At 47.0% G+C, this 26,441-nt stretch overlaps 1 protein-coding gene across 9 annotated transcripts in view; it reads right to left on the bottom strand.

The window, feature by feature from the left end:
• Positions 1–26,441, bottom strand: part of raly (RALY heterogeneous nuclear ribonucleoprotein) — a 215,966-nt gene that overhangs the window by 37,247 nt on the left and 152,278 nt on the right. For 8 of the 9 annotated variants that reach the window (XM_063073963.1, XM_063073953.1, XM_063073945.1 and 5 more), the window contains exon 2: positions 747–1,011. In XM_063073963.1, coding sequence (XP_062930033.1) covers positions 747–1,002 — 256 coding nt within the window. In that variant the 5' untranslated portion in view covers positions 1,003–1,011. Of the gene's footprint in view, positions 1–746; positions 1,012–10,075; positions 10,164–26,441 lie in introns of all 9 variants that reach the window. The other variant, XM_063073897.1, reaches the window with a different exon arrangement.

Here is a 26,441-nt window from a genome sequence, read left to right on the forward strand (position 1 = left end):
CCTCCATTCCTCCCTTCAACTTTCTTTCTATCCTCACCTCTCCCTTTCCCTTCTCTCCCTCTCTGGACTGCTCCATGCCTCACCCTGTTCTCCACACAACTCTCTCCATCTCCTCCTCAACTTGCTCTCTCCTTCTCCCAGTGCCCAACTCTCTATCTCACTTCTCCAAGTCTCTTTTTTCCTTCCACCCTCTCCCGATTTCTCTTCTCCTCCCCACCTTTGACTTCCCTTCCCTCTACCCTCCCTCTCTGTTCTCCCCAACTCTCTCTCCTCCCCTTCATTCCCCATCTCCCTCCCTGTTCGCCACACCTCTCCCTTCCCCACCTCTCTCCCTCTTCCCCTCACACTCTGTTCTCCCCATCTCTCTCTATCTTCTCCCCACGACTTTTCTTCTCCCCACATCTCCCTTCCTGTTCTCCACACCTCACCCGACTCCCCTCTCCCCCTCTCTCTGACACTCTCCCTCTTCCCAGCTCTCTCTCTTCTCCCTGCCTCTCTCACTCTTCCCAGGTTCTCTTCAATCCCTCTCCCCTTCTTCTCCCCAGCTCTAAATTGAGTATACTTAATCCAGAGGTTGAGTGTTTTGGCTGTGATGCACTCTAGTGAAGAGGGGCAGTGAGTTTACTGTCTCATGTCAGTCGATGAATACATTCCCAGGATCCCTCATGTTTTGGATAGGGATACTGCCCCGGGGCTGGAAGCTGACAGCTCCATAATCTCCCACTCCTGTCCCATGTCAGTCTTACCGAGCGTCTGTCCCGCGAGGACCCGCCGATTCTCCCCAGCCACTGCCACGCGCGCCGTCCTCTCGTTTGTGTACTGCACGAAGGCGTAACCCTTGTGAACGGAGCAGCCCACCACCTTGCCGTACTGTCCAAAGATGGTCTCCACGTCAGATTTCTTCACCACCGCTGTGTTGAGATTCCCGATGAAGACCCTCGAGTTGATGGACCGGGGATCATTCTTGTTGGTGATGTTACTGGTTTGTAGCTTCAGTGACATGGCCGTGACCTCAAATAAGAATAAAGGCAGAGTGCAAAGTCAAAGTCAAATATTTTATCAAAGTACATATACTACCTTGAAATTCATTTTCTTGCCAGCATTTACAAGAAAATAAATAAATACAACAGAATTTATGAAAACTATACATAAACAAAGGCTTGGTGCCAGGGATAAGGCTCTACCAAAGGAGATATAAGGTGCTCCACTAGCCTGCAGGTCACCCTCGGGCAAGGTGTAGCACCTGCTTAGCCCCGTGAAGCCATGGGAGCAGGTGGTGGACGGTCGGATGAGCAGCTGGTCCAGATCACAAGTCCTGGTTATGTGACCACTGACGCCAGGCAGACAATCTCTGAAGAGTATTGATAATGGCTGGGGTTACTGGTCTTGTAAAGACGCTGCCCAGAAGAAGGCAATGGCAAACCATTTCTGTAGAAACATTTGCCAGGAACAACTATGGTCATGGAAAGGCCGTGATCACCCACATCATACGACACAGCACATAATGATGACGAAACAAAGACTAATAAACAACCAAAGTGCAAAAGAATACAAACTATGTAAATAAATAAAATATTGCTGAGAACACAAGTTGTAGAGCCATTGACAAGTGAGTCTGTAGGTTGTAGGATCAGTACAGTGTTGAGGTGAGCACAGACATCCACACTTGTTCTGAAGCCTGATCATTGTAGGGTCAGTGTACGAGTGTCTCATTCTGGAAATGATTCACTTGGCATTTCAAGTTCAAGTTTATTGTCACCTGACTGTAGATACAGACAACCGAACGAAACAACGTTCCTCTGGACCATGGAGCACCCACGATATATATATATTGTTGTAGTGTGGTCCAAATCACCGGAGAGACAGAGTCACTGGTAGATACAAAGCAGCTTCTTTATTCGACACGACAAGGTACAGCAGGCATCATACGGACGGAGACGCTTTCGGTAGAAAGTTCTGCTAGCCCAAAGTGGGCTCGATATTTATATGCTAAACGCAAAGGCAATCGCTACTTAAAAAGTTATAGACAATGCTTCCTTTTGAAGCTACATACAAACATCACACCTTCTGAATTCATCCTTTTCCTTCCAATGCCAACCTGTCTGGAATGCAACTTAAATTCACAATACATTTATTTGGCATTTTACGTGCTAACATAAAAGACAATTAATATTTATAAAGTATAGATAATACTGTCTTTGAAACTACAGCATCTGGTCAAACTATGGCACTAGGAGCATCTGGTATTCACACCTTTTTAGGAAGCACATTGTTTGTGGACTCAATCCACAGTACTTTGTCAAATAGAAGTCTGGTGGCCAAAGTCATTTAACCAAAGTCACAAATCATCTACCCAAAAAACTCACTCTAACAGTCCCTCCTCTTGGCCCTCCTAGACAAAATTAAATTTGTATCAGGAAAGGCCACCCTAGGAGGATCTGCTCAAACAGGGCAGCAGGAATGCCCTGTCTCGAAATTCCCCCCCCCCACCCACCCACCCACCCAATTTTATGTACCTTTATATCTATCCTAGCATTACCTAATCGCTACCTACCAAATGTTAAGCATAGAGGCTGTTCCAAGTCTTTAGGGATGCGGCTCCTTTGGTGTGCCTGCTCTTTCCCCGCAGGCTGACTGCAGCTTAATCACATTCTTTTGTCTTCAGTCCTTTATCCTCTGGTCGCTGAAACTCTCCTTCCAGGAGCACCCACAGGCTCTCTCATCGATGTACAGGAAGGGGTTGGGGTGGCCTCTACTTAAATGTCTGCAAGGACCTCTCCCTGGTGGCAGCCCCTTCCGAACTGTCCGGTCGATCACTGGCCCAACTGCTGAAAGGGCCCAGCTCCTCAGACTGGGGGTGACTGCTTTCAGATACCGTGTGCAGTCTGAAATGCCGTCAAAGTGGTGGAACTTGCCTTCTCTGCTTTAACTCAAAAATCCCTCCTCGTCTATTTCCCAATGAATTTCTATACTATGCTATAAAATTAATCATCTACCTTCAGCAACCAGCCTTCTTTACAGAGTACCATCATCATCACACTTTAGCAGGCTATTCGTGGTTTTCCTTCACGTTCTCAGTGTCTTCTGCCACACTCTTGGCATTTTCTGCCCTTGAGTTTTCTCTGGGTATGTTTTCATCAGTGTGGTCAGGTCTGGCATGGCCAGCTGGTGTTCCTCTCTTAGGTTCCCTGTAACTACATGGTTACTGGGTACATTTGGTTGCCCCGCTCTGTCTGTGGGAGCAACAAGAGGGTGAGTTGTATGCTTTAACCTGAGTCCAGTGTTTCCACTGGCTGCCTTGCCGAGTCTGTACACAGACACATGTATCATTGGTTAAGAGTACTGTCTGTGGTCCTATCCACCTGGGGGCAAACCCCGGCCTTTCTGGCAGCACCCTCACCATAACTTGGTCGCCGGGCTGTGGAAGAACTATCCCCTTTCCCTCTGGCTCTCTCTGATCAGCGATTCGCTGTTGTTGTTTCGCTCGGTCCTTTAATACTTTAAGTTGGTTACAAAGGTCTTTTACATATTGTGTCATTCTATGTGTAAACCCCAGGCTCCCCGCAACCCATAATTACCCCATAAGGGAGCCGCATTGCTCGCCCCATCAATAATTCGTAGGGGCTGAGACCCAACGTGCGGTTCGGGGTTGCGCGCAATCTCATCAGGATTCCTGGTAATACATCAAACCATGTCTTTCCTGTCTCAGCTATAGCTTTGGTTAACACATTCTTGATTGTTTGGTTCATCCTTTCAACCATCCCTGAACTCTGGGGGTGGTAGGGTACGTGGAACCGTTGTTGAATCCCTAGCAGTCAGCACATTTCCTTCATCACTTTCCCCGTGAAATGTGCTCCCTGATCTGAATCCACCTGAACTGGGGTTCCCCACATTGGGAGAATTTCCTGAACTAGGATCCATGCAGCAGTGCGGGCGGTGCAGTCCCTTGTTGGGAAAGCCTCCACCCACCAGGTGAAATGATCCATAATTACTAGACAGTAACTTTTCCCCCTGGTTTTCGGCAGGGGCCCTGTGAAGTCTATCTGGATGTTTTCCTAGGGTCCCCTCGGCCGAGGCTGATTTGCCAGCTGTAGCTTTCTGCCCTCACCAGGGTTATGCTGGGCACAAATGATACAACAGCGGCAGAATTTCTCAACATCCCCGCCCATCCCTGGCCACCACCAGTCCTGCCGGAGGGTTGTGATCATGCTCTGCCCTCCCTGATGCATCACCCCATGATAAAACTTTAGTAGTATCTGTCTAATACAGTGTGGGGCCACTGCGACTTCCCTCCTCCCCATGTGTCCAGCACCCATCTGGTCCCTCCTTTGCTCCTTTTCTCCTTCATTTTTCCTTCTCTTCTGCCTCTATCTCTTCATATCATTTTACTAAGCTGGCTTCTGTCGTTTCCTCCTGCACACTTGCAATTTCAGTTGCCTCTTTTCCCCCTGCTGCCTTATTCACAGTAATGTCTGCCCTTGGAGGAACTGGGAAAACTTTATGTTCTGGAGTGGCCGCAGTCCCTCCGAGTATCCCCTGGTGTTTTTGTTCCTTCGCTATACCCTAAACAGTGGTCAGTGTGTCAGTTTGTATAGGGTCCTGCTAAGGGGGTTTATACAGACCCTCCCCTATTTTAACTGGATTTATCTTTACTCGACCACAATCTTGCTTGTGTGTAGCCCACACTGCTGGGAACTGCTGACAAGCTAACTCATAGACCCCATCCGGGCTGCAGTCTCCGGTGATCGGGGCAGCTGCGACTATGCTAGGCAGTTCGTGTATTCTGTTGGTTGTGCGCATTCACTGCCTCTGACTCATCCATATTATTTCTCCCTTTCCCAAACCTATAACAGCTCCTGTTTCCCTTAGGATGTCCATTCCAAGGATCGTGCCCTCATTATTTGGACATACCCAGAAATACACTGGAAGCTGCACTCCCCCGATTTCTAGTATTTACTTCTCGCTTCTTCCTGCTTTTACTGTTTTCCCTCCTACACCTCTGATATAACTGGCCTGTCCGGTTGTTGGTAAGGGTAAGTCTGTTATCGATACCGATGCCCCTGTGTCCACTAACATATTTCATTGCCGTCCCCCTAACAATGCCGTTGTGTACATCCGCGGGTCACCAGCGCTGGCAGTGGAGCCCACTGCCATATCTTTTTCTGCCCTAAGAGGTGCAGTTACTAACTCTTTGATCTGATCCACAGTCAGACTGGTTGCTCATGGGGTGAGTGACTGGGTGTCTGCTGTGACCTTCGCCTGGGTTTTCTCCCTCCCTTTTGGACACTGTCTCCAGCCATGTCCCGATAGGCCACAGCTTTAGCATATCAACTCCTTCACTGTCTTATACCTGGTCCAGCAGTCCTTTGCTAGGTGCCCTGGCTGCCAACAAGCAAAACAAGCTCTCCGGGACATCACAGCAGCTGCATCCACTATACCCACTTTATGATTTCTCTTGCCTTTTCTTTGGTCTATCTCACTGGCCCACAAAACTATCGCAGAGTAGTTGGACCCCACCATTATGCCTAAATCTAAAATTTCCTGGTGGGCTGAGCTCAAGCCTTCCTTCAGCATTTTTAGGAAGACTGGGTCGTCCCTCCCTGGATTATCCAACCCTGAATACTCCTCATATGCTCGATATTTATGTTCTGCATAATCCATGGTTGTCTTATCAGCTTTTTGATTCACTGCCATTATCATTCCCCAGCTACTCTCGCCTCCCGCCAGCCGCTGCCTCACTTCCCCTTTAAAGGAGCGATAAAAGATGGCGGGAGGAGAAGATGGCGATGTGACGCAGCGTGCATAGCCTCTCCAGTGAAATGATATCGTATTGTTAAAAAGGGGCCGTGCACAATTCTGATTTGATGGAGGCAGCCATGAGAGCACGGAGGAACATCTGGATTAACTTCTGAAATGCCCGGTTTGCTGCTGCTGCTACTGTGCGATCGAGAATCTCCAGAGGGAAGGCCCCAAAATCCTCGGCTTTGCCTGCTGCTGGCAGCCGGGGCTGGGATCGAAGCATTCGGCAGAGATGGTGCTCAGTGCTTGGTGTCGGAGGGCTGGTTGGAGCTCGAAGTTTTCGGACGACTCAGAGTCGGTCTGTGGTCGGGTATGGCAGGGAGAGTTTTCTTCCTTCTCCCGTCTGCATGAGATGAGGGACTTTCGAGAGACTTTGAACTTTTTAACGTGCTAAATGGCCTGTCTTCATCAAGTTATGGTATTGCTTGCACTGTTGTAACTGTATGTTATAATTATGTGGTTTTTGTCAGTTTTTCAGTCTTGGTCTGTCCTGTGTTTCTGTGATATCACACCGGAGGAATATTGTATCATTTCTTAATGCATGCATTACTAAATGACAATAAAAGAGGACTGTGTGTCCTCATAATCTAATCTAATCATTACTGGCACTCCTGGTAATTGCCCGTGTACCATCCCGCACCCCCGGGCCATCCTGTTCCACGTATTCCTCGGGCACTTGGCTTTCACTAACACATGTATATCTTTAGGGTGCATCTGGTGAATTTCAACCATTTCCTCGAGCTTGCACCAGAATTCTGAATTCCCACAGATGACTTTAAGTGAGGGCAACTCGGGCAAAATGCTCTGTTTCTCCCCAGGGATGAAGGGCTTATGAATAGTGGTAATCAAGGTCAAGGGCTGGCTCAGATCATCAGGGTTCTCAACCTGACGTTGCCTGACTTCAATAGGTGCCATTCTGGTAGATTCATCTGGGTAAAACCTCTCCCTGAGATATCCCCACACAATGCAAAATATAAAAGATGGGTACCAGTTAAACAACACATAGTTAAAACCGCAGAGTATGTATTCCACAATCTGCCACTTTTGAGTACCTGAACTCATGATAGAAACATAGAAACATAGAAAATAGGTGCAGGAGTAGGCCATTCAGCCCTTCGAGCCTGCACCGCCATTTATTATGATCATGGCTGATCATCCAACTCAGAACCCCGCCCCAGCCTTCCCTCCATACCCCCTGACCCCTGTAGCCACAAGGGCCATATCTAACTCCCTCTTAAACATAGCCAATGAACTGGCCTCAACAGTTTCCTGTGGCAGAGAATTCCACAGATTCACCACTCTCTGTGTGAAGAAGTTTTTCCTAATCTCGGTCCTAAAAGGCTTCCCCTCTATCCTCAAACTGTGACCCCTCATTCTGGACCTCCCCAACATCGGGAACAATCTTCCCGCATCTAGCCTGTCCAATCCCCTTAGGATCTTATACGTTTCAATCAGATCCCCCCTCAATCTTCTAAATTCCAACGAGTACAAGCCCAGTTCATCCAGTCTTTCTTCATATGAAAGACCTGCCATCCCAGGAATCAATCTGGTGAACCTTCTTTGTACTCCCTCTATGGCAAAGATGTCTTTCCTCAGATTAGGGGACCAAAACTGCACACAATACTCCAGGTGTGGTCTCACCAAGGCCTTGTACAACTGCAGTAGTACCTCCCTGCTCCTGTACTCGAATCCTCTCGCTATAAATGCCAGCATACCATTCGCCTTTTTCACCGCCTGCTGTACCTGCATGCCCACTTTCAATGACTGGTGTATAATGACACCCAGGTCTCGTTGCACCTCCCCTTTTCCTAATCGGCCACCATTCAGATAATAATCTGTTTTCCTATTTTTGCCACCAAAGTGGATAACTTCACATTTATCCACATTAAATTGCATCTGCCATGAGTTTGCCCACTCACCCAACCTATCCAAGTCACCCTGCATCCTCTTAGCATCCTCCTCACTGCTAACACTGCCACCCAGCTTCGTGTCATCCGCAAACTTGGAGATGCTGCATTTAACTCCCTCACCCAAGTCATTAATATATATTGTAAACAACTGGGGTCCCAGCACTGAGCCTTGCGGTACCCCACTAGTTACCGCCTGCCATTCTGAAAAGGTCCCGTTTATTCCCACTCTTTGCTTCCTGTCTGCTAACCAATTCTCCACCCACACCAATACCTTACCCCCAATACCGTGTGCTTTTAGTTTGCACACTAATCTCCTGTGTGGGACCTTGTCAAAAGCCTTTTGAAAATCGAAATATACCACATCCACTGGTTCTCCCCTATCCACTCTACTAGTTACATCCTCAAAAAATTCTATGAGATTCGTCAGACATGATTTTCCTTTCACAAATCCATGCTGACTTTGTTCGATCATTTCACCGCTTTCCAAATGTGCTGTTATCACATCCTTGATAACTGACTCCAGCAGTTTCCCCACCACCGACGTTAGGCTAACCGGCCTATAATTCCCCGGTTTCTCTCTCCCTCCTTTTTTAAAAAGTGGGGTTACATTTGCCACCCTCCAATCCTCAGGAACTAGTCCAGAATCTAACGAGTTTTGAAAAATTATCACTAATGCATCCACTATTTCTTGGGCTACTTCCTTAAGCACTCTAGGATGCAGACCATCTGGCCCTGGGGATTTATCTGCCTTCAATCCCTTCAATTTACCTAACACCACTTCCCTACTAACATGTATTTCACTCAGTTCCTCCATCTCACTGGACCCTCTGTCCCTTACTATTTCTGGAAGATTATTTATGTCCTCCTTAGTGAAGACAGAACCAAAGTAATTATTCAATTGGTCTGCCATGTCCTTGCTCCCCATAATCAATTCACCTGTTTCTGTCTGCAGGGGACCTACATTTGTCTTTACCAGTCTTTTCCTTTTTACATATCTATAAAAGCTTTTACAGTCCGTTTTTATGTTCTCTGCCAGTTTTCTCTCATAATCTTTTTCCCCTTCCTAATTAAGCCCTTTGTCCTCCTCTGCTGAACTCTGAATTTCTCCCAGTCCTCAGGTGAGCCACTTTCTCTGGCTAATTTGTATGCTTCTTCTTTGGAATTGATACTATCCCTAATTTCTCTTGTCAGCCACGGGTGCACTACCTTCCTTGATTTATTCTTTTGCCAAACTGGGATGAACAATTGTTGTAGTTCATCCATGCAACCTTTAAATGCTTGCCATTGCATATCCACCGTCAATCCTTTAAGTGTCATTTGCCAGTCTATCTTAGCTAATTCATGTCTCATACCTTCAAAGTTACCCCTCTTTAAGTTCAGAACCTTTGTTTCTGAATTAACTATCTCACTCTCCATATTAATGAAGAATTCCACCATATTATGGTCACTCTTACCCAAGGGGCCTCTCACGACAAGATCGCTAATTAACCCTTCCTCATTGCTCAAAACCCAGTCCAGAATAGCCTGCTCTCTAGTTGGTTCCTCGACATGTTGGTTCAAAAAACCATCCCGCATACATTCCAAGAAATCCTCTTCCTCAGCACCTTTACCAATTTGGTTCACCCAGTCTACATGTAGATTGAAGTCACCCATTATAACTGCTGTTCCTTTATTGCACACATTTCTAATTTCCTGTTTAATACCATCTCCGACCTCACTACTACTGTTAGGTGGCCTGTACACAACTCCCACCAGCGTCTTCTGCCCCTTAGTGTTACGCAGCTCTACCCATATCGATTCCACATCTTCCCGGCTTATGTCCTTCCTTTCTATTGTGTTAATCTCTTTTTTAACCAGCAACGCCATCCCACCTCCCCTTCCTTCATGTCTATCCCTCCTGAATATTGAATATCCCTGAACGTTGAGCTCCCATCCCTGGTCACCCTGGAGCCATGTCTCTGTGATCCCAACTATATCATAATCATTAATAACAATCTGCACTTTCAATTCATCCACCTTATTACGAATGCTCCTTGCATTGACACATTGATGCCCGCTATATTCCTTTGCATCACACTTGCACATGCATACACTAAAATGCAGCTTCCCGAACGAGTATACACGCCCCCACGCTGGCGTCTTGAACCGTACCGTTGGTTACCACCTTTCGCAACTGGTGGTCTAAGTCTCACCAAGTTGACCAAGTTAACACGCAAAGTTTCCTCACTTACGTAAACACACATGCACACGCACACACTACTTTTATATCTACCAGTTCAGCTCTCCGCGTTCATGATACTTTGTGTTCCTGTGTACCACCCACCGAGCAGATCCAAGTGTGAGTGTTAGCTTAGAAAAATACTCACCAACTTAGACTGCGAGGAACACTGGCCACACGACGGGTCACGAGGTATCCCACTCCTGACACCAAATGTTGTAGCGTGGATGAAATCACTGGAGAGACAGAATCACTGGTAGATACAAAGCAGCTTCTTTATTCGACACGACAAGGTACAGCAGGCATCTTACGGACGGAGACGCTTTCGGGAGAAAGGTCTGCTAGCTCAATGTGGGCTCGATATTTATATGCTAAACACAGAGGCAATCGCTACTTAAAAAGTTATAGACAATTCTTCCTTTTGAAGCTACATACGAACATCACACCTTCTGAATTCATCCTTTTCCTTCCAACGCCAACCTGTCTGGAATGCAACTTAAATCCACAATACATTTATCCGGCATTTTACGTGCTAACATAAAAGACAATTAATATTTATAAAGTATAGATAATTTTTCGTAGGTATCCGTTAGTCTCGAGAGACCATGGATTTGTGCCTTGGAAGGTTTCCAGTGTGCAGGCCTGGGCAAGGTTGTATGGAAGACCGGCAGTTGCCCATGCTGCAAGTCTCCCCCCTCCACGCCACCGATGTTGTCCAAGAGAAGGGCATTAGGACCCATACAGCTTGGCACCGGTGTCGTCGCAGAGCAATGGGTGGTTAAGAGCCTTGCTCAGCTGAGGCTCGAACTAGCAACTTTCAGATCACTAGACCGACCCTTTAACCACTTGGCCATGCACCAACCCAAGTATAGATAATACTGTCTTCGAAACTACAGCATCTGGTCAAACTACGGCGCCAGGAGCATCTGGTATTCACACCTTTTGAGGAAGCGCATGTTGTGGACTCAATACTTTGACAGTACTTTGTCAAATAGAAGTCTGGTGCCAAAGTCATTTAAGTGTAAACAAATCATCTACGCAAAAAACTTACTCTAACATATATCACACGCAGCATACAACACAATATATCACTCACCACAAATACTGTACATTAATAAAAAGAATTCAAAATGCACGTAAAGTGCGTAGCACAGGTAAACATTACAGTAAACAGCGTGGTGTCCTAGTGATGAGATCTCGGTCACGGCAGGGTATTCATTAGTCTCACAGCCTGAGGGAAGAAGCTGTTACCCAGTCTGGCAGTCCTAGTCCTGATGCTCCTGTACCTCCTTCCTGACGGTAGTGGGTCAGATTGTGGGATGGGTGGTAGGGATCCTCAAAAATACTTTGGGTCCTTAGCGTACAATGCTTCCGGCAAATGTCACAAGTACCACTAACAGAAGCAGGCGGACACACAGCCCTGGGGGGAGCGGGGGGTGGGGGGGGCAACAGTGGTCAGCATGATGGATCTTGAGATGTTGCTACCATCTCGGACTGACAGGTCTCTCTGTCAAGAAGTCCAAGATTCAGTTGCAGATCCAGTCTGACTCCAAGCTGACATGTTGGCAGAGTTGTCCATTAGTTTTCTGGAGTCCCATGTAGTACAGGCCAACAGAATGCAGGAATTTCACCTCGCTTTTCCTGATAACTACACTTTACCCTGGATATGGTTCATCACCTGAGCTGCTGATCTGAACATCAGGTGGCCTGTCCTGGAGTTAAAGGACTGTTTGTATGGTTGGGACAGAGGCAGGAACAGGGTTAATTTTGCTGTTGTTTTGTTGCTTGTCATGTTCTGCGTTGTTCTGCCGAGCATCGTGGACGTGCTCTGTCGCCGCTGGAATGTGTTGTGACACTTGCAGGCTGCCCCCAGCACACCCTCAGTTGTGCTAGTTGTTAGCACAAGTGACTCATTTCACTGTTGCCTCGATGTACATGTGATAAATAAATGAATCGAATCTATTTACCAGAGGCTCTTACTAATTTCCACCAAGGTACCGAGGAGAACATTCTGACCAGTCCCATCACCGCCTGGTATGGAGGATCTCATGCACGTGATTACAAGAGGCTGCAGAAGTTTGCATCTCCATCATGGGCACCATCCTCCCCACCATCGAGAACATCTTCAAAAGGCAACGATCAAGGAGGTGCCATCCATCACTAGGAGCCCTCAGCATCTGGGACATGCCCTCTTCTCATTATTACCATGAGGGAGGAACTACAGGTGTAGGGTAATGTAGTTGGTGCAAACGTACACAATTCACAGCCACCGACGTTGGGTTGCGGTTCACTCTAAGAGGCTGGTTTAACGCGATGATGTGATGACATAAAGGGTTTTTAGTGCGCTTTGTGTTCAGTTTCTGGTGTTCAGTGAAGGAGTTGCTATGGCTTTCCTGAAACATAAAATGTCTCCACCTTTTTATTTGTGAAAACCTACACTGGGGACCCCGATGCTCTAGGACAATTCTGGAGTTATTAAACATGTTGACCAACACAGTCGCTTTGAAACTGCCTGAGCCTTGGGAGCAAAGTGCCGTCGCTTGGTTCGTACGGGCCGAGGTCCAATTCACACAGCAAGAAATCGCTGCGAACCACACCAACTATTTCCATGTGGTAGCATCGCTCGGTAACTCTCCGGCTGCGTGAGTGGTCAGTCTACTAGAACAGCCGCCTGAACATGATAAATACCAATTGCTGAAAACTCACCCTTTTCAGACTTTCGGACTATCATGCACCAAACAGTTGCTGCCCTTGTCCAGCCATGACAATGCTAAGCTGTCAGAGCTAATGGACCACATGCTGTCTCTCCTGGGAAATCACCATCCTTCTTTTATTTTTAAAGAACTCTTTAACAGCAATTGTCTGATCAAGTTCGCATAGCCCTCACTAGTGCACCCGTGAAGGACTAAAGGGAGCCTGCTAGAATGGCTGATATTCTACACTCAGCTAGGCAGCGGTACAGCATTCTTCCTCCTTTCTCACCTCAATAAGCCTGGTCAGCAAGGACACCAATATAAGGATGCCCGTGACTGTGAAACAGGCAATGCTGGGCCTGTGTTTGTACCATGCTCGCTTTGGTACGAATGCTAGGAAGTGCCAACTGCCTGGCAGCTTCGACAATGCCAGAGCATCGGGACATCAGAGGTCTGTGAGCACCGTGGGCAACTGCCAGGACAATCTACGGACACCCTTTCAGGGCAATGCTTCCTGTGTGACACGGGTGCTCGAGTGAGTGTGCTGCCAGCATCACCTACTGATGGAAGGCAAAGAGTGATGAAACCTCACTGGAGGCTGCCAACGGCAGCAGGATCCAGATTTATCAGACACAATGGGTGCCACTTTGCTTCAGTAGGCGACGTTACATATGGGACCCCATCCTGGCTAAAGTGGCCAGACCTCTGCTCGGTGCAGGTTTCCTGTGTGCCCAAGGATTATTATGCGATCTTAAGAACTTGTGAATATCAAGGACTTTGGGTTGTTACCCTGCTCCCCGAGTAATTTCCCCACAACGACTCTGCCAAGCGCACGCACCACCACATGTGAGTTCACTCGACTGCTGGGCAAATTCCCAAACCTTACTGAGCCCACATTCTCCACTACAGTCACAAAAGATGGGGTCAATTACCACATTTCCATGTCCACGTGCATAGACTGGACCCAGAAAGGCTGGCATCATGAAGGCTGTTTGCCAACATGAAAGACTTGGCATTTTACGCCAGTCAAATAGCCCCTGGGCTTTGCCCCTCCATATGGTCCCGAAGTCTGATGAAGGTTGTCGCCCATGCGATGATTACCAATGCCTTAACAAGGCCACCACCCCTGATCATTACCTGTTCCCACATATTCAACACATTTAGGCACATTTAACAGGAAAGTTAAGTTTTTCCAAAGTTTATTTAGTTAGGGGCTACCATCAGGTGACTGTGTGATCGGGGGACATTCCTGTTTGGCCTTTTTCAGTTTCTGTGTATTCTGTATGGGCTGAAAAATGAAACACAAACTTTCCAGTGCCTGATGGACTCTATAATAAAAGACTTAGATTTTCCTTTTGTTTACCTGGATGACATACTTGTCACCAGTGCATCCAAATCTGAACGCGTATTTCATCTCCGCACATTTTTCAAACTCTTAAGCCAACATGGGTTGCTTATTAACCCCGCTAAATGCCAGTTTGGGTTGTCAACCATTGACTTTCTCAGCCATTGTATCTCCGCAGAAGGTGCAAAACCCCTCCCATCAAAAGTAGCCGCTATTATGGATTCCCCACCGCCCTAGCATTACTGAAAAATTACAGGAGCTTTTAGAAACATAGAAACATAGAAAATAGGTGCAGGAGTAGGCCATTCGGCCCTTCGAGCCTGCACCGCCATTTATTATGATCATGGCTGATCATCCAACTCAGAACCCCGCCCCAGCCTTCCCTCCATATCCCCTGACCCCCGTAGACACAAGGGCCATATCTAACTCCCTCTTAAACATAGCCAATGAACTGGCCTCAACAGTTTCCTGTGGCAGAGAATTCCACAGATTCACCACTCTCTGTGTGAAGAAGTTTTTCCTAATCTCGGTCCTAAAAGGCTTCCCCTCTATCCTCAAACTGTGACCCCTCGTTCTGGACTTCCCCAACATCGGGAACAATCTTCCTGCATCTAGCCTGTCCAATCCCTTTAGGATCTTATACGTTTCAATCAGATCCCCCCTCAATCTTCTAAATTCCAACGAGTACAAGCCCAGTTCATCCAGTCTTTCTTCATATGAAAGTCCTGCCATCCCAGGAATCAATCTGGTGAACCTTCTTTGTACTCCCTCTATGGCAAAGATGTCTTTCCTCAGATTAGGGGACCAAAACTGCACACAATACTCCAGGTGTGGTCTCACCAAGGCCTTGTACAACTGCAGTAGTACCTCCCTGCTCCTGTACTCGAATCCTCTCGCTATAAATGCCAGCATACCATTCGCCTTTTTCACCGCCTGCTGTACCTGCATGCCCACTTTCAATGACTGGTGTATAATGACACCCAGGTCTCGTTGCACCTCCCCTTTTCCTAATCGGCCACCATTCAGATAATAATCTGTTTTCCTATTCTTGCCACCAAAGTGGATAACTTCACATTTATCCACATTAAATTGCATCTGCCATGAGTTTGCCCACTCACCCAACCTATCCAAGTCACCCTGCATCCTCTTAGCATCCTCCTCACTGCTAACACTGCCACCCAGCTTCGTGTCATCCGCAAACTTGGAGATGCTGCATTTAATTCCCTCATCCAAGTCATTAATATATATTGTAAACAACTGGGGTCCCAGCACTGAGCCTTGTGGTACCCCACTAGTCACCGCCTGCCATTCTGAAAAGGTCCCGTTTATTCCCACTCTTTGCTTCCTGTCTGCTAACCAATTCTCCACCCACACCAATACCTTACCCCCAATACCGTGTGCTTTAAGTTTGCACACTGATCTCCTGTGTGGGACCTTGTCAAAAGCCTTTTGAAAATCCAAATATACCACATCCACTGGTTCTCCCCTATCCACTCTACTAGTTACATCCTCAAAAAATTCTATGAGATTCGTCAGACATGATTTTCCTTTCACAAATCCATGCTGACTTTGTTCGATCATTTCACCGCTTTCCAAATGTGCTGTTATCACATCCTTGATAACTGACTCCAGCAGTTTCCCCACCACCGACGTTAGGCTAACCGGTCTATAATTCCCCGGTTTCTCTCTCCCTCCTTTTTTAAAAAGTGGAGTTACATTAGCCACCCTCCAATCCTCAGGAACCAGTCCAGAATCTAACGAGTTTTGAAAAATTATCACTAATGCATCCACTATTTCTTGGGCTACTTCCTTAAGCACTCTAGGATGCAGACCATCTGGCCCTGGGGATTTATCTGCCTTCAATCCCTTCAATTTACCTAACATGGTGAATTTCTATCACTGCTTCATTCCACAAGCTGACGAAGGGTCTCGGCCTGAAACGTCGACTGCACCTCTTCCTATAGATGCTGCTTGGCCTGCTGCATTCACCAGCAACTTTGATGTGTGTTGCTTGAATTTCCAGCATCTGCAGAATTCCTGTTGTTTGAACTTAAGCTCCCCCTGCTTTGTGCACTTAAAGGTAATACCCCCAAAAACGTGCTTGACTGGTCAGAGGATATGACCAGGGCATCTGATGACACCAAACGAGCTCTTTCCAGTGCAACCCTACTGGTGCAGCTGTTCCCCAGCTACGTAAAGCCATTACCACTGAGGCTTCAGACCACGCTGTGGATGCTGTGCACGAACACTTGGTCAGAGGCGTGTGGCATCCATTCGCCTTCTTCAGCCGGCAGCTCGGCCCCTCCGAAAGGAAGAGCAACACATTTGATTGTGAGCTTCTCGGTCTCTCTCTGGCTGTCTGCCATTTTAGTTTGCTTCTAGAGGGCTGCCATTTCACAGCGTTCGTTGACGACAAACCCCTTGTGCACGCGACGGCCAAAATATCAGCAGCAAAGCCACTTGACCTACATATCAGAGTTCACAACTGATATACAACACATCAAGGGGGAAAATAATGCCTTGACTGATTGCCTGTCATGGCCAGCCATTGTGGTTGTAGATATCGGGGTTGACTATGTTGGCATGGCAGCCCACCAAGCTACTGACCCAGAGGTCCAGGCTTACTGAACAGCAGTAATGGGCCTACGGTTGGCTGACATTAAGTTCAGGGAAGCTGTGGCTTCTCTCCTGTGCGATTTCTCAACCGGTCACCCTCACCCCATCGTGCCCGCAAACTGGAAATGGACTGTTTTTGACTCCATATGTGGCCTCTCATATCTGAGCCAGAAGGCCTCACGGAAACTAGCTGCATGAAAGTTTGAGGCACAGCCTTAGAAAGGACGTGTGATTGGACGACAGTCTGTGTGGAGTGCCAGCAGACGAAATTTAACCGTCATGTCCAGGTGTCACTGGCACCTTTTGAGGTCCCTGAGTGACGGTTTGACCATGTCAATGTGGACCTTGTTGCCCTCTCCCCACTTCCGCCGTTTCACACGCCAAGTGACCAGAGGTTGTCCATCTGGCATTAACAACTGTCACAGACATGGCTCGGGCATTCACCAGCACTTGGGTTATCAGTTTGGCGCCCATCTGATATTTCCTCAATTCATATCAGACGTCTGGGCTGCCATGGCCCAGAACCTCAGTGTTGGGCTACATCCCATCACGGCGTATCACCCACAGTCCAATGGCCAATGCGAGCAGTTTCACCGCTCTTTAAAGGCTGCTCTGAGGGCTTCCCTGATGGATGGGTGATCATCTCCCGTGGGTCATTCTGGGGCTCAGAACAGTTCTAAAGTGGACTTGCAGTCGCCTGAATTGGTATGTGGTCAGCTGTTATGGGTGCCAGGAGATTTCATTCCCGACACCACAACTGCCTGGTCATCCTCTTGACAGTGTTCCACTCTCCTCAGTAAATCCAATTTCTTTTCATCTATTCCGACCCCCCATCATGGTGTACAGCACTCCTGTGTTCTTGTGTTCCTACATTCCACCTTGCTTGTTTTCATCCGTCACGACGCACACCAACATCCCCTTATGATGGCCCATTCCACATTTTGGAATGGGGGGAAAAGGCTTTTATCACAGATAAGAGGGGTAAACCTGAATGTATTTTGGTAGATCGCCTTAAAACGGCCCAACTAGATGTGGAGTATTCCGCTGCCGTGCCTCTGGCATCACAACATGGCCGTGACCATGTCAACACACCTCTGGATGAGCCAGAGGCCTCTGCTGGTCTTCCACCGAGCTCCAGACAGGCTCACAATACCAGTTCCAGTGAATTCTGAGGGGGCCTGTGTGGGGTAATGTCATTGACGAAAACATACATAATACACAACCACCGACATTGGGTGGGGTTCACTTTAAGAGGCTGGTCTGACATGATGAGGTAATTATGTAAAGGACTTTTAACGAGCTTTTTGTTCAGTCTTTGGTATTCAATAAAAAGATTATTTATACATAAAACATCTTAAACATAAAACGCCTCTGCAATTTTATTTGTGAAAACCTACACAGGAGTCTGAAGACATACACTCAACATTTTAAGAACAACTCCTTCCCTTCTGCCGTAAATTTCTGAATGGACAATGAGCCCATGAACACTACCTCACTATACACAGGAGATTCTGTAGATGCTGGAAATCCAGGGCAGCACACACGCACAAAATGCTGGAGGAACCCCGCAGGTCAGGCAGCATCTGTGGAAACGATTGAACAGTTGACGTTTTGGGCCTATACGCTTCATCAGGACAGGAAAGGAAGGAGGAAGAGACCAGAATAAAAGACCGAGGTGGGGGGGGCGGGGGGGGGCAGGGAGAGACGAGTTGGAATGTGACAGGTGAAGCCAGCTGGGTGGGAAAGGTCAAGGGCTGGAGATGAAAGAATCTGATAGGAAAGGAGAGTGGATCATAGTTGAAAAGGGAGGAGGAGGTGATAGGCAGGTGAGAAGGTAAGAGGGGGACGGGGAAAACCTCATCTCACTATTTCTCCTTTACATTATTTATTTATAGTAATTTTAAGTCTTTACTTAAAATTGTTGCTTCTGCAGCTGAGAAACAGCAAATTTCACATCATTCAAGTCAGTGATTTTGATTCTTCGGTTTCATTCTGAATCACCAAATGCCAGAATTATTACAGCCCTGAATCAGCCCATTTGAGGCCATGCTCCTAATAAAACTAATCCTAAGTCCCAAGTCCCATTCCCAACAACACTGGAAAGTAGGAGCAGGAGTGGGCCACTTACCCTTCGATCCTGGCTAGAAGATTAGATATTAGTTCATTTGGCCCATCGAGTCTGCTCCGCCATTTCATCATGGCTAGTTTATTATCCCGCTATCTCCAATCTCCTGCTTCCTTTCCGTGTAACCTATGACACTCTGATTAACCAGGAACCTATCAAACTCCACTTTAAGTATACCCAATGACTTGGCCTCCACAGCCAAATGTGGCAATGAATTCCAGATTCACCACCCTCTGACTAAAGAAATTTCTCCTTATCTCTGTTCTAAAGGAATGTCCCTCTATTCTGAGCTGTGTTCTCTGTTCCTATACTCCTCCACCATAGGAAACATCCTCTCCACGTCCACTCTGTCACCTTTCACCTTTCTATAGGTTTCAATGAAATCCCTCATTCTTCCAAACCAGCAATTACAGGCCCAGAGCCATTAAAGGCTCCTCATATGTTAACCCTTTCATTCCTGAGCTCATTCTTGTTAACCTCCTCTGGAGTCTCTCTATTACCAGCACATCCTTTCTTAGATAAAGAGCCCAGAAATACTCCAAGTGTGGTCTGACCAATGCTTATAAAACCTCAGCATTACATCCCTGCTTTTGTATTTTAGCCCTCTGGAAATGAATGTGAACTTTACATCTACCTTTCTCACCACAGACTCAACCTGCAAGTTATGCCTGAACGCCCACCATTCAATATGATCATGTCTGATCTATCCAGCTTCCCATAACCCTCAGTTCCCCAGTCTTTCCAATTCATATCTAAACACCCCCAATGATACAGCTTCCACAACCCTCCAGGGTTCAGAATTCCATAAGCTCACTAGTTCCCCACAGATTTGTATTGTAATGGGGTGGTGGGGTGGAGATACGTCTCTACCAAGGGAGGTGTAAGGTTCTCCTTCCATCTAAGCTGTGCACGCACACATCTTTTGCTACTAGCGCACAAAAGGTTGTCACCCTCTACCTCGTTGGCACATTAAGTATATTTCATGATCATACACAATCACATTTCCTTTTCCGGTTTCTGATGTGGGCGGTGTTGACAATGTGGAGTTTGCGATGATTTGTCTGCAGATTTTAGAACTGGCTTACTTATACTGTTTTTATTGAAGAAATTATTCAGTGCACATGTTGTTGTCACTGGGCAAAAAATTGCACACCCTGGTCATTACAAATTAGAGGGAACATCGCCCAGAATATGCCCTCTTCTCATTGTTAACACCAGGAAGGAAGTACAGAAGCCTGAAAGCACAAACACAATGATTCGGGAATAACTACTTCCCTTCTGTTGTCAGATTTCAGAAAGGACGTTCAAACCCATGAACACTACCTCACTACTTGTTTTTTTTCTCTTTTTCACTACTTATGTAATTTAACTATAAATATATATACTTCTTATTGTAATTTACAGTTTTATTATTGTGTATTGCAATGCACTGCTGCCGCATAACAACAAATTTTACGACATTTTCCAGTGATATTAAACCTGATTCTGATGCAAGGAGAGAAGTTATTAAAATTTTCTGCAATTGCAGGTATCACCAGCAGGTGGTGATCTCTGCTCACTTCAGATTGTCTTCATTCTGTTCAGGATGTGTCTGCAGGGGTCTCACCTCCTGAAGTCATCCACTCTGAGTTTTGTTTCACAGCAGTTTCAATCATGTTTTGGTGATCATTCAGGCATGACGCACTCTGTCTGAATGGTTAACTAAATTAGCTAATTAGTTCATTCACCAGATGCTGCCTGAATGGAGAGCATGTCTTATGAGGATGGTTTGAGTGAGCTACAGTTTTTCTCTTCAGAGCCATAGAGAATAACACTACAGAAGCAGGCCCTTCAGCCCATCTAGTCCATGCTGAACCATTTAAACCACCTACTCCTGTCGCCCTGCACTGGGCCCATAGTCTTCCATACCCCTACCATCCATGTACCTATCCCATCTTCTCTTAAACATTGAAATCGAGCTCCTTTGCACCCCTTGTGCTGGCAGCTCATTCCACACTTTGGAGTGAAGGAGGATGAGGTGACGTGATAGATGTGAAAAAGAAGATAAGGTGCATAGATTGAGTGGCCAGTCAGAGACTTCCCCAGAGTGGAAATGGCTAATACAAGGGAGCATAATTTTAAGGTGATTGGAGGAAAGTATAGGGGAGGTGTCAGAGACAATTTTTTTTTACACAGAGAGTGGTGAGCGCGTGGAACATACTTTCGGGTGCGGTGATAGAGACAGATCATTAAGGGTGTTTAAAAGACATTTAAATAGGCACATGGATGAGAGAAAATGGAGATGATGAAGGGCTATGTAGGAGGGGTTAAACTGACCTTAGAATAGGTTATAGATCGTGGGCCAAATGGCCTTTACTATGCTGTAATGTTCTAAACTGCCCTGATCTCCAGTACACTACATAAGGTCCCTGATTCCATGGGATCATCTATCTCCAATACCCTGCTTTCCTGGAGATATCATGATGTGTCCATCTGCCTCCAAGTGGCCTGTCCCAAATCTCCTGCCTTTGGCTACATATCATCCCCATCCTTTCTCAAGGTCTTCAACAGGCAAACAGAAAGCAAACAAGCAAAACGTATTACTCAAGCAACACAAAGAAACTGCTGCAGGAACTCAGCAGGTCAGGCAGCACCTATGGAGGGGAATGAACATTTCACGTTTCAGGCTGAGACACTTCATCAGGACTGGAAAGGAAGGGGGAAGAAACCAGAATAAGAAGGTGGGGGAGGGGAAGGGTACAAGCTGGCAGGTGAGAGGTGAGAGGAAGTGGGTGGGCGGGGAGGATGAAATAAGTAGATGGGAGGTGATAGGTAGGAAAGGAAAAGGGCTGAAGAAGGAGGTATCGAATAGGACAGGAGAGTGGACCACGGGAGAAAGGGAAGGAGGAGGGGAACCAGAGGGAGGTGAAGGTATGGGAGGAGAAGAGAAGGGGTGAGAGGGCCTCCAGCAGAGAAACAAAAATTAGGTGGGAATAGAAACATTGAAAACCTACAGCACAATACAGGCCCTTCAGCCCACGCAGTTGTGACGATCATGTCCCTACCTTAAAAATCACTTCTCACGCTCTTAAACTTTTCGATGATTTTAAGTTCCCTGGCCCCCACCGCTTTATTTTCACCATGGATGTCCAGTACTTATATACTTCCATCCCCCATCAGGAAGGTCTCAAAGCTCTACGCTTCTTTTTGGATTCCAGACCTAATCGGTTCCCCTCTACCACCACTCTGCTCCATCTAGCGGAATTAGTCCTTACTCTTAATAATTTCTCCTTTGGCTCCTCCCACTTCCTCCAAACTAAAGGTGTAGCTATGGGCACCCGTATGGGTCCTAGCTATGCCTGCCTTTTTGTCGGGTTTGTGGAACAATCTATGTTCCATGCCTATTCTGGTATCTGTCCCCCACTTTTCCTTCGCTACATCGACGACTGCATTGGCGCTGCTTCCTGCACGCATGCAGAACTCGTTGACTTTATTAACTTTGCCTCCAACTTTCACCCTGCCCTCAAGTTTACCTGGTCCATTTCCGACACCTCCCTCCCCTTTCTAGATCTTTCTGTCTCTGCCTCTGGAGACAGCTTATCCACTGATGTCTACTATAAGCCTACTGACTCTCACAGCTATCTGGACTATTCCTCTTCTCACCCTGTCTCTTGCAAAAACGCCATCCCCTTCTCGCAATTCCTCCGTCTCTGCCGCATCTGCTCTCAGGATGAGGCTTTTCATACTAGGACGAGGGAGATGTCTTCCTTTTTTAAAGAAAGGGGCTTCCCTTCCTCCACTATCAACTCTGCTCTTAAACGCATCTCCTCCATTTCACGTACATCTGCTCTCACTCCATCCTCCCACCACCCCACTAGGAATAGGGTTCCCCTAGTCCTCACCTACCACCCCACCAGCCTCCGGGTCCAACATATTATTCTCCGTAACTTCTGCCACCTCCAACAGGATCCCACCACTAAGCACATCTTTCCCTCCCCCCCTCTCTCTGCATTCCGCAGTGATCGCTCCCTACACAACTCCCTTGTCCATTCGTCCCCCCCATCCCTCCCCACTGATCTCCCTCCTGGCACTTATCCGTGTAAGCGGAACAAGTGCTACACATGCCCTTACACTTCCTCCCTTACCACCATTCAGGGCCCCAAACAGTCCTTCCAGGTGAGGCATCACTTCACCTGTGAGTCGACTGGGGTGATATACTGCGTCCGGTGCTCCCGATGTGGCCTTTTATATATTGGCGAGACCCGATGCAGACTGGGAGACCGCTTTGCTGAACATCTACTCTCTGTCCGCCAGAGAAAGCAGGATCTCCCAGTGGCCACACATTTTAATTCCACATCCCATTCCCATTCTGACATGTCTATCCACGGCCTCCTCTACTGTAAAGATGAAGCCACACTCGGGTTGGAGGAACAACACCTTATATTCCGTCTGGGTAGCCTCCAACCTGATGGCATGAACATCGACTTCTCTAACTTCCGCTAAGGCCCCACCTCCCCCTCGTACCCCATCTGTTACTCATTTTTATGCACACATTCTTTCTCTCACTCTCCTTTTTCTCCCTCTGTCCCTCTGAATATACCTCTTGCCCATCCTCTGGGTCACCCCCCCCTTGTCTTTCTTCCCGAACCTCCTGTCCCATGATCCTCTCGTATCCCCTTTTGCCTATCACCTGTCCAGCTCTTGGCTCCATCCCTCCCCCTCCTGTCTTCTCCTATCATTTTGGATCTCCCCCTCCCCCTCCAACTTTCAAATCCCTTATTCACTCTTCCTTCAGTTAGTCCTGACAAAGGGTCTCAGCCTGAAACGTTGACTGCACCTCTTCCTACAGATGCTGCTTGGCCTGCTGCGTTCACCAGCAACTTTGATGTATGTTGCTTAAAAATTACTAGGCTTACCAATAGCCCTCTATTTTTCTAAGCTCCATGTACCTATCCAAAAGTCTCTTAAAATACCCCATCGTATCCACCTCCACCACCGTTGCTGGCAGCCCATTCCACGCAGTCACTACTCGCTGTGTAAAAAAAACTTACCCCTGACACCTCCTCTGTACCTACTCCCCAGCACTTTAAACCTGTGTCCTCTTGTGGCAACCATTTCAGCCCTGGGAAAAAGCCTCTGACTATCCACATGATCAATGCCTCTCATCATCTTATACACCTCTATCGGGTCACCTCTCATCCTCCGTCACTCCAAGGAGAAAAGGTCATTCTCATAAGGCATGCTCCCCAATCCAGGCAACATGCTTGTAAATCTCCTCTACACTCTTTCTATGGTTTCCACATCCTTCCTGTAGTGAGGCGACCAGAACTAAGCTGAGTACTCTAAGTGGGGTCTGACCAGGGTCCTATACAGCTGCAACATTACCTCTCGGCTCTTAAACTCAATCCCACGATTGATAAAGGCCAATGCGCCGTATGCCTTATTAATCACAGAGTCAACCTGTGCAGCTGCTTTGAGTGTCCTATGGACTCAGACCCAGGACCCTTCTGATCCTTCACACTGCCAAGAGTCTTACCATTAATACTATATTCTGCCATCACATTTGACCAACCAAAATGAACCACCTCACACTAAACTGGGTTGAACTCCATCTGCCACTTCTCAGCCCAGTTTTGCATCCTATCAATGTCCCGCTGTAACCTCTGACAGCCCTCCACACTATCCACAACACCTCCAACCTTTGTGTCATCAGCAAACTTACTAACCCATCCCTCCACATCCTCATCCAGGTCGTTTAAAAAAATCACGAAGATTAAGGGTCCCAGAACAGATCCCTGAGGCACACTACTGGTCACTAACCTCCATGCAGAATATGACCCATTTACAACCACCCTTTGCCTTCGGTGGGCAAGCCAGTTCTGGATCCACAAGGCAATGTCCCCTTGGATCCCATGCCTCCTTACTTTCTCAATAAGCCTTGCATGGGGTACCTTGTCAAATGCCTTGCTGAAACCCATATACACTACATCTACTGCTCTTCCTTCTTCCTCAAAAAATTCAATCAGGTTCGTAAGGCATGACCTGCCCTTGACAAAGCCATGCTGACTATTCCTAATCATATTATACCTCTCCAAATGTTCATAAATCCTGCCTCTCAGGATCTTCTCCATCAACTTACCAACAACTGAAGTAAGACTCACTGGTCTATAATTTCCTGGGCTATTTCTACTCCCTTTCTTGAATAAAGGATCAGGATCTTTTTCCAGGATCTGTTTCCCTACCTGCTCCTTGATATCCCTGTTACTATTGGGCGGCCCATAAAAAACACCTAGTTATTGATCCCTTCCTGTTCCTAACTTCCACCCACAGAGACTCCGTACACAATCCCTCCATGACGTCCACCTTTTCTGCAGCCATGACACTATCTCTGATCAACAGTGCCATGCCCCCACCTCTTTTGCTTCCCTCCCTGTCCTTTCTGAAATATCTAAAACCCGGCACTTGAAGTAACCATTCCTGTCCCTGAGCCATCCAACTCTCTGTAATGGCCACCACATCATAGCTCCAAGTACTGATCCACGCTCTAAGCTCATCCACTTTGTTCACAATACTCCTTGTGTTAAAACAGACACATCTCAAATTGTCCATCTGAGCGCGTCCCTTCTCTATCACCTGCCTATCCTCCCTCACACACTGTCCCCAAGCTTTCTCTATTTGTGAGCCAACCTCCTCTTCCCCAGTCTCTTCAGTTCGGTTCCCACAAGCTGGCAGGTGATAGGTGAGAGTACGTGGGTGGGCAGGGGGGATGAAATAAGTAGAGGGGAGGTGATAGGTAGGAAAGGAAAAGGACTGAAGAAGGAGGTATCTGATAGGACAGGAGAGTGGACCATGGGAGAATGGGAAGGAGGAGGGGAACCAGAGGGAGGTGAAAGTAGTTCAAAATGGCCAGTTCAGAATGGTTACTGGATCTTAGAGAAATTGATCTTCACGCCATCAGGTTTGAGGATGCCCAGGCAGAACATCAGATGTTGCTCCTCCAATCTGATGGCATGAACATGAACATTCTGGTGTTATACATACTTAGGCCATTCGACCCATTGAACCCATACTGAGGATAGGCTATCCCCTCACACCAAATGTACATTAATCCCGTTTAATTCCCACCACATTCCCATCATCCAGATTCTATCCCCCGTCACATTCTAGGCATAATTTACAGTGAACAACTGACCAAACCACCCACCTTTGGGACGTGCGAGGAATTTGGAGAATCTGCGGGAAACAGACATTGTTGCGGGAAGAACGAGCTAACTCCACACAGAGAGTGCTCGAGGTTGGGATTGAACCTCCATCTCTGGTGTTATGAGGCAACGGTTTTACTCGCTGTGCCAACGGTCATCAGCAGGGAAGAAAGCTTCTCCTGTTGGTTTTGTCAGTGACTATCCCACACCACATAAACAGGGCACAACATGAACATGGCAAAACATGAACAGGGCACAACATAAACATGGCAAAACATAAATGGCACCACATGAACAGGGCACAACATGAACATGGCAAAACATAAACGGCACATGAACAGGGCACAACATGAACAGGGCATGACATGAACAGCATCAAAATTAGTGGTAGGTATGCAGGTATTTGTCTTTGAAAGATCAATTATATTCACCATTTACATTTACACGTATTAGCAATTTCTTGTGGTGGCATGACATGCGACAAAAACAAGATTCAACAATTATACAGAATAAAGAATTATATAAAAATAAACAGAGGTACAGATCTGGAACAA

Source organism: Mobula hypostoma, chromosome 2, assembly GCF_963921235.1.
Source record: "Mobula hypostoma chromosome 2, sMobHyp1.1, whole genome shotgun sequence".
Taxonomy (NCBI): domain Eukaryota; kingdom Metazoa; phylum Chordata; class Chondrichthyes; order Myliobatiformes; family Myliobatidae; genus Mobula; species Mobula hypostoma.